At 32.6% G+C, this 9,693-nt stretch overlaps 2 protein-coding genes across 2 annotated transcripts; both read right to left on the bottom strand.

Moving 5' to 3' along the window:
* On the bottom strand, positions 542–1,180 carry LOC107630337. Its single transcript, XM_016333437.2, has one exon. It carries the CDS (start codon positions 1,178–1,180, stop codon positions 542–544), a length of 639 nt encoding a protein of 212 aa, XP_016188923.1.
* LOC107630336 (AMSH-like ubiquitin thioesterase 1) lies at positions 5,608–8,431 on the bottom strand (the record flags this gene model as incomplete). The annotated part of the gene is given in 8 exon segments (XM_016333436.2): positions 5,608–5,941; positions 6,193–6,239; positions 6,347–6,452; positions 6,675–6,769; positions 6,927–7,106; positions 7,189–7,264; positions 7,406–7,470; positions 8,123–8,431. Coding segments are annotated over 8 exon segments (1,017 nt in total), but the record flags the coding sequence as incomplete, so codon positions are not given.

The raw sequence follows: 9,693 nt of genomic DNA, 5'->3' as shown, positions 1-9,693 counted from the left end.
GCTGTGGGCGCATCAATCAGGTTTTATTCTAATTAAATTAAATTAAATTAAATTGATTTGATCCAAGAAGTCTGTATCATCGCTTCGAGAATTCCGCTAATGAATAGTACCCTTAATAAAAAGGCTCTATTTTCTATTTTTCTTAGTACAGAGTACAAGTTTAATGTGACCCTAAAATTAGTTGTTTGTCTTGAAACTTGAAAGGCACAGGCACGTTATTTTGTTTGACAACTACTCCAATAAAAAGACAATCATAATTTTTTATTGGAGTATCCAAAGTTGGTTTTGTTTCTAAAATGTTAATGCCCTAAATCTAGGGCGGTCCGTACACGGCATTAGATTAGAATTAGAATAAAGTAAGAAAATGGTCAATATATTTGGTGAATTAATCGCAAAATAGTGGTTAGTTGAACTGAAAGAGCATCGTTTCACATTGACATAATATGAAGAAGCTATAGACATATATGTACAGGTACATGATTAAGAGTTGATTTATGATAAAACGATAAACGAAAAGCTAAAGCAAAAAGAAGATGATTGATTAGTTCTTGGTAGTCTTACGAAGCTTATTAGCATTTCCGAGACGCCAGAAAGAAGCCAAACCAAAGAGAGAAACAGGGGTTGGAACGTTCAATACAGGACTAACACGATGACCATTATTTGCATATGATGATGACGATGATCGAGGAGGATACATATTCATCATCACTGATCTGGATTGGGATTGCTGCTTGCTCTTTGGAACAGGAACTGATGCTGATCCTGTTGACTTGCTTCGTGGCAACATTAGAGGACTCAAAGAACACATCAACTTCTTCTTTCTATCACAGTTGTTGAGACTCTTGCTTCTACCGAATCCCCAGAACGAAGACTTTGACTCGCTTCTCTTCTCTTCTAGTTTCTTGTTCTTGCTTGTTGGTGACGATGGAAGTGGAGGAAGCTTCATATACCGCATATGCTTTCGGCTTCTGCTGCTTTTCTCTTTCTCTGTTATCATCACTCCATTGGAGAAAACCTCATCTGCACAACAAGATGACTCATAATCTATGCTGTTGTTTCTGCTAAACTCAAATTCATCTTCATTTGAATCCAAAAGCAGTGTGTCTTTTCGAGGAACATCCTTCTCCTCGCTGTCGTCAAGGGAGAATGAAAGACGAGGAGCAACTATTTCAGACAACATAACCAAGCAACTTTAACAAACAGCACAAACCAAAAGGTAGCTGTGTTTCCAAGTTCCAACCAATTAAGCTTCAATCAAATAATTAACCTAAATATATATATCACTGCTGATGTACATAGCAAGGAAATAATAGAGCCTTAATTAAGGGACTGAAATTTCAAACCAAATTTTTAAAATAATAGAGTCGCTTTTCATTGCAAAGTCAAAAAAGAAAAGGAAATAGATAATAATAGTAATAATAATAATAGACCATTATATACATATAAAAAGAAGAGCTAGCTACTTTGTGGTGTGGTACCATTCATCTAATTTACTTTCAAGAGGGAGTGAACATCAGAAAAGAGGGACCTGTTGGAGAGTAGAAACAAAAGTGAAGACACAGAATATGACATAAAAAGAAAAGAACAAAAGAGAAAGTGTATGTTATATTAGTGACAATTTATTTGGAAAATTGTAAAGAAAGAAAACAAATGTTGCTTGATTAGAGTAGGTGTGTGACTGCAAACACAATCAAACTTTGCTGAATTCAAGGAGTTATAGATTATTTAATTTTGGGGGGTTTCTCATCATCCCAATTTCCCCAATCCCCATCATGTTTATGCATAAATCTAAGGTAGAGCAACCTTGTGTCAGCAAATTTTTTATTTATATTAATTAATCAGTTAGATTAGATGGGGAAGTACTGTCAAAATAAAAATTCTAGATTGGTTTAGCTACATCTTTTTGTTCCCTATATCTATAATAGATGATTTCTTAAGGACATGTAAAACTGATTTCATTTAACACCAAGTTGAATTGAATAATCGTCAAACACGTGGATGGATCAAACTGAAATCTTTTTGGGTTGGTCACCCTTCTCTTGGAAAATACAATTTTCGTTTTTGTCACTTACATAAGAGTACAAGACAATATGTTTCGGAGAAAATTAATATTTGTACGGTTTATTGAAGTATAGTCATCATCATTAAAATCTAATCTAAACTCCTTATCAAGAAATAAAATGAAATGAAAGAACAGTCTAGCTACCTGTCAATCAATTTCAACAAAATTGAAGAAGCACTCTAACTCAAGGTTTAGTGCAGCACAAGATTGTGAGAATCAGATGTAGACCAGAGCAATATTGCTCTTTACAAAAGCTTTACAAAGTAATAATTAAGGTGGTTAGCAAGGACCAACTCTTTCATTTTCGGTGGAGGTGGGATGTTCATTTAATAGCATGTTAAGGACCGAATCTCTCATCTGTAACTATTTCAATTTTTTTCCTTCCAATAAGTATGCCCTTTGAATTATAATTATTTTATAGATGACATCACATGACACGGAAATAGATTTATCCATTCATTTGGGTATTAACTTGGTCAAATTAAACAAGTAATTATTATGCAAGGACAAATGAAGGTTAAAGGATTAGGTACAAAGATAAATCATAAGGTTAAGAGTGAGAGAAGCTATTGATGCCTTTGTTAGTAAACTCTAACAAGGGTTAAGAAAATAAAAGTTTTAGTATGATACTTGATAGACAGATAACCCAACCGAAAACTAGTGTTTCTCTTACAAAGACAACCATTTTTGACAACTTGGGCATGTGAGTGATTTGGGAGAATGACAAAATAGTCCTTACCTCAATACCTCCAATGCTCAATACTTGCCCATAGCATGGGACCCACTCCCCAACTATCCTGTGGAGCCCACAAACAAAGCATACATCACTTCCATTTCACTATAACTAATAATAGCAGGGAGTAACATGGATGCTCCAGAGATCAATTTAGTCGTCTAAATGTATGGATTCGAATTCTATTATATGTACGCAATAATTTTTGTTAGTAATAAATTTTTTAAATAAAATTTAGATTTAAGATAAATTAGGCTTTAGCCTCTCAAACTTAAAAGTACCGTCTACGAAAAAAATAAACAAAGCTAATAATAAGAGGACACTGGTACTAGTAGATAGATACACTGTACAATGATTCAATTATGAAGATGGTACCATACCATGTTCATCTCTCAAGAGAATGAGAGCCATCTGCTTGTTACTATGATTCTGTTACTTTGGGACCAATGATTCCCAGATATCTTAAAATTGACAACATGAGTTTCAAAGACTTTGGAAATTGGAAATATTCAAAGAATTGAATAACGATAAATACTCTATCCTCAATGCACCGTCACCGCCTTATGGGTTATGGCTTTCATTCAAGCGCCACTAACTACTTACGTCAGCACTCAGCAACCAAGCCAAACCAACCACCATTGTTTATTGATTAATTAATATAAAATTTTCCGTCAAAATTCATGACGAAAGCCATGCCCATGACCCAAGCCATGCAGTTATGATATCAAGAATATTTATATTAAGATCTTTTCAGTGGCGAATTGTTTCACCTACCTCCCCAAGTGACCAATTTAGAATGATCAAATGACTTTATCAAATATGAACAGTGGATTAGTCCAACATAATCTACTCATTTTCCTCTTTAATAATTCTGAATATCCCATTATTTAGTTAGTTCATTCTTTTGTCATTTTCTCAAAATTAATCCGGCTGCTGCTTTTTTATTTTTATTTTGGCAAAAAAAAAATTATTAAATAATAATTGAAGACTAATTTGAATAAACAACTTGAAAAATACTAAAAGATAATCAATTTTTATTTTTTTAACATTAGCACTATTATTTTTCATAAGCTAAAAATTAAAAAAAAAATTATGGACCTTCTCAAACAAGACCTTAGTCAAATATATCAAATTATCTAACGATTCTCAACTATCAACTTTATATGAAGATAAGTACAAATACTACCTTTTATTTTTTATAGTAGGGTTCTCAAAACTCTTCATTTAACTACCACGCTGAATATAGTAATGGAACATGGAAGTAAGATAACAATCAGAGTCAGTGTATTAACTAGATTTGATGAAATCGCCACGAATGGAATTCAGAATAAATGGCCAAACAGGCAAGCTGGTCAATAGTTACAAAATAAGCAAAGAATATAAAGCAGCAAGGCTTGCTGCTCTAATGGTTTAAGTCTAATTATAAAACCTATTTAAGTATGGTAATATGAACAATTGGCATGGCAGGACACTCTTTTTTTAACAAACCCGTTTTTTTTTTTTTTTAATAATCATCGTAGATCAATGACATCAAATTTCAAATCAGGATTCATGTAAACATCTGTACATGTATCGTAGATGGGACCACCATCTGGCGGCGGATTGTGCGGATGAAAACCACGCTGCGGGCACTGTCTGATCACCGACATGCCGCCCGGGCTTGTCAACCTAAATATGCCATGTTTTCTGTGCATCCACACATTGTAGTCGTCGAAAGTGAGAGACTAATCATCCTCGGACATAAAAAAAAAAATATTCGGTTTGAGATGCAACATTACCTTGAACTGTCAGTTGGTGCCATGACTATTGCAACAGCTTCTGGCAGCATAATCTAAGGAGAAAGCATTCCAATTCGAATAAGTTACGACAAAAGAACTATCAAACGTACATGGAAGCTCTCGGGTATATTGATCGAGTGAAATAACAATTCTCTCAGAATAATACTAGGAAGCCAACTTAGCCAAATTTTTTAAAATTATTTTGTTTATCTTAGATTCTAAATCTTAAATCATAAACTTTAACCCTAAATCCTCCAAAAAATGAGAATTTCTAGAATTAGAAAAGAAATTGGCTATTGTTGGCAAACTAAAAATTAATTCCTATACTTTCTCTTTCAAGAAACCTCATGAACTCACCTGATATGAATAATGGGTGTGTACATCAATGGATGACATGAAACAAGATTGTGTAGGATGTGTCTGCCAATTCAGAATTAACATATGAGACAAATGCGGCTATAAATAAGTCAAAAGGTTCGAGCATAAGCATTACTGCTCCAGTAGCAGAAAACTGAAAACTCACATGGATCCATCCAAGTGGGAAAAGTGATCTCTTATCCTGTGCTTCAAATATTTCTTCTTCATTTGTGGCTTGACACTGCTCAATCATAATAATAATAATAATAACAATAATAATAATAATAATAATTTCCCAAAAGTTTTGTGAACGAGTTCTTACAGAACTTGACGTAGCCTCTTGCTTTGGGATTATTAGAGCCGTAATATAAAATTTTCTATTTTTCTGCATCAAGTGTATTTGCAAAATAATAGTCAATGGTTCATTATTGAAATAAAGCATAAGCTAAGAGAGACAAATCCAAGGATAAGACCAACAACATTGGTGAAAAATTTAGAACCTACAGAACTGTGATCACTTGTTTTCAACAATTCTTGAATGTTACTTTAAGCCAAAAATGGGATCACTTACAAGCAAACCCGCAAGAATTCCACAAGTCTCCAAATTCTTTTTAGTATTTGATTTCGCAAACTTCATAAAAGTGTCCATCTAATGATAAAATCTTATTATCTCTCACAATGTGTAGTTGCAAAGGAGACTCGCCACAAAGGAAATTATCTGATGATGTGGTCTCTATCTTACATTCCACATCATTAACCTGATGTGAAACTGGAGGAACCAAATCTTGTACTTCAGCAAGTACAGGCGGCGGAGAAGGCTGTCTTATAACTTCTATTTGAGGAGTGATTTCTGTTACTTCTTCAAAAGAGATAAGAGAAGGAGGTTCATCAGCATGCTGAGCCTGGCAGTCCTCAGTTTGAGTAAGACTGGAATTCATATCCAAATTATTGTGTTCTACAGTGCTATTATCTTTTTTCTTCTGAGATCCATCTTCCAAATCTTGTTGTAGGCTGGTAGTTTAGATACAGAATCCAATAGGACAAAATGGAGTTAGTATATCAATTTAAACAGATAAACCAGCTCAGTGGTGCATCGTGTATGGAATCCAAACCTCAAAGTTAAAACCAAATAGACCCATTTGCTGAAATTTTCTTGAAATAAACTAGTATTTTACAAAAGCTGAGATGAGATGCATAACATGAAACAATTGTAAAGTCAAAAAACGAAGAAAAGGCAAAATAGAATAAAATAGTGCCACAACCTTGGAATTTCAATTGGTGAGAGATCAATGTTGGATGGATACCTGACCTACACCCAGGATGATTGTTTAGAAACCAAAGTCTTTGGATTAGAAATCAACCTCAGGATGACTTTCTTTTAACAGAGTTGAAAGACATAACTAAATGCTAACATACCCGTTTATCACTTATAGGTGGTAGCCACTGCCCGTTAAGCCCACTGGGACCAAGAATCGAATGTCTAGAGAGAGTTTCATCTGTTGGACGTGGGAGAGTTAGAGATCTACAAAAAGAGAGCACAATTGCAAGGATTACGAATCAAATTACATGTATCTCTATCCAATTTCATATGCACAAGTCTCATGTGACAATCAAAAGATAGCTATGCAATCAAAACCATCAAATAAGTTCATGTCTGTGGAGAAAGCAAGTACAAATTATACATGCAGTACTGATTATGCGTTAAGGAGCCCAATTACACATGGAAGAAGAGTTCAATACTTACAATCGTCTCATTTTCTCGTCAATAGGCTTTGCATAAGAAAAAGGCTGACCCCTTGATCCCTCGGAAACAAACTCTCCAGCTCTTGGTCTGACTTCCTGGTCACATATATACCAACTTATGGAAACAAAGTAAATTTCCAGGAAGAGGTGGGGAGCTCATAAACAGAAAAAGATGTGTTCAAACATAAGATCTAATTGTTGGATTATCACTGATAGGCTACAACCTTCAGTACAAATTCTCTCACAATTTTACCTTTATTAGACCGTAACTAGGCAAGGTTTCCTTTTTCATTGGAGAAAAATGCATCAAACTATTTGAATGATTTTTTTCCCACCCATTGTGTTGATATGCTTGCCTGCTGTTAAACTCAATGATCTTCTGTCGTACCAGTGGTTTCAACTTCTCCAGTTCATTCATAGAATTTAACAATCTCTATAGCAAGAGTTTGAAAATCAGATTACATCCAACAATGTCCAACACATTTTGACTAAAAGACAAGCGTTAAAATGTTAACCTTTCTTAATGATACTTTCTTGCTTTGTGGAGATGTTCTATAGTCTCGGTGACATGGAATTGTCTCAGAGACCAGGCTAACCAAACCAAACAGAAAGACACTCAATGCAGTATGGAAAAAAATTATATATATTGAATAATAATAAAGCAATGTATTTAAAGTTTAAACCATCCAAAGTGATGATAGCACACGATATCACGACAAGAACTTCTATTACCTAGAAAATCTTAGCAGCATGATATATAAATCAACAATATTATTCTCAGCACGAAAGATATCCGCCTGCAATAAAAAAAAATAATATTTGTAGCTGAGAAAGCATGCAGAACAAAGTAACAAGAAATTAAATATAGTTTCCGCAGTAATGTTTCCAGATATAAAGAGAATACCTATTAACTGGTATATATCCTACTAAACTTAGAAATTCTAAATGCAACAGTTGAGCAGATGATATATGTATTTCACAATTAGCAATTAACTGGTGAAAATTCCAATCTCTCTCTCTCATTCTTGCTTAGATAATGGCTATTTGCTTAGTAAAACACAAGATATTTTACAACTCGAAAATAAGCAAATAGCCATTGACTAAGAAAGAATAGTCACCCAATGAGTCAAATACTAGGTTGCACATTTCACAGGTATTCAACACCACTAGAAAGTGAACAAATAACTGCCATCAACTATGACACAAAACGTCAGGGAATTGAAACCAATTTTCAGTGCAAACGATGGATCACTACAAAATCCATACCAGGAATCTAAATTAGACCTTAAATCGAATGAAGGGTATGCTTATATTCATCTAAACAGCACAAAACCAGCTAAAGCATCGATTTTTATCAACGAGTTGAAGCCAAGCATCACCAACTACGAGTATCCACAATTCCTTCCTACTCGAAGATAATAACGCCTTTGAAGAACAGAAGAGAAATACCTGTTTGAGGATATTATCTGCAATCCGATAGTAGAAACGAAGAGAAATTCGATTATCAACTTCAAGCTTCTGAGTACTTGCAGCGATGTTGATTGTCTCCAAAGAAGACCTCATCTTTTTTACACGGAATATGCCAAAGCTGCGATTTTTACGGTAGAGAAAACGACACAGTTTCAGGGTCCAAGCTGTAGCTTAGCTCTGGTTCTTTGTCGTCAATGGCGGCTACGGCACACAGATCAGAATTTGCCATGTCATTTGGGATTTTGGTTGAGGGTCTGCTTGGATCAGAAACAAAATTACAAAACTCGTGTAAAATTAAAATCAATCAATTTTATATAAAACTGTTTGGTCGCTATTATTTTGTTAAAAAAAGATCTTTTTTTTATTAAAATTTTTTTTTTATTTTTTAATGTGTTTGGCAAATTTCTAATAATAAAAATAAAAGTACTAGTAAAATAAAAAAAAGATCTTTTTTGAGAAGCTGTAATTTACATCTTTTTTTAAAAGATTTTTTTTCTTAAAAAAAGATATTTTTCATGTAATAAATAAACAAAAAAGTACTTTTATATTGTTATATCCAAACATAATTGATTGATAAAAAAACCTTTTTACATGAGATATCCAAACATAAAATTACTTTTACTTTTCTATAAAATCTTTTAAAAAAAGATAACTCGAAAAAAGATTTTTTCTTAGAAGTTCACCCAAACAAGCCCTAAAGTAGTAATGCTGGTTTGGATTGCATTATTTTGATTAAAAAAAATCTTTTTATTTTTTAGTGTATTTGGTAAATTTTTAGTAGTAAAAATAGAAGTACTAGAAAAATAAAAAAAAAATATCTTTTTTTGAGAAATTGTAATTTACATTTTTTTTAAAAGATTTTTTTTCTTGAAAAAAGATGTTTTTTATGTAATAAATAAATAAAAAAGTACTTTTATATTATTATATTCAAACATAATTAGTCACCAAAAAATATTCAAACACAATTGACAAATAAAAAGATCTTTTTGTATGAGATACCCAAACATAAAGTTACTTTTACTTTTTCATAAGATCTTTTAAAAAAAGATAACTCGAAAAAATATCTTTTTTTAGAAGCTCACCCAAACAAACCCTTAAACTATGTCCACGGAACCACGATATTATAATTTAGAATAAAGTATATTTTTAGTCCCTAAAATTTAACAAAAATTTTAAAAATACCCCTAAGTTTTATTTTATTTCAATTTTGTTCTAAAAGTTTTCGATTTGCATTAAATATATCCCTGACGGTTAATTTTTCAAAAAATTTAAGACCGATTCAACAACAATTTCATAAGAACAACCTCTCAACACAAGTAAATCAAGCATAATTTTTATGCATTATTGTTAAATTGGTCTTAAATTTTTTGAAAATTTAGCCGTCGATTATATATTTGATTCAAATCGAAAACTTTTGGGACAAAATTGAAACAAAATAAAACTTAGAGATATTTTTAAAACTTTTGTCAAACTTTAGGAACAAAAAATATACTTTACCCTATAATTTAATAAATATAGAAAAATTCATATGAGTTTTATTTTAATTTTTT

The sequence above is a fragment of the Arachis ipaensis genome, chromosome B03 (assembly GCF_000816755.2).
Source record: "Arachis ipaensis cultivar K30076 chromosome B03, Araip1.1, whole genome shotgun sequence".
In the NCBI taxonomy this organism is placed as follows: Eukaryota; Viridiplantae; Streptophyta; class Magnoliopsida; order Fabales; family Fabaceae; genus Arachis; species Arachis ipaensis.
This window is presented reverse-complemented; position numbering and strand designations above follow the sequence as displayed.

Bases quoted from the DNA above. Each gene is read 5' to 3' on its own strand.
- LOC107630337 (XM_016333437.2), bottom strand. From the start codon at position 1,180: ATGTTGTCTGAAATAGTTGCTCCTCGTCTTTCATTCTCCCTTGACGAC.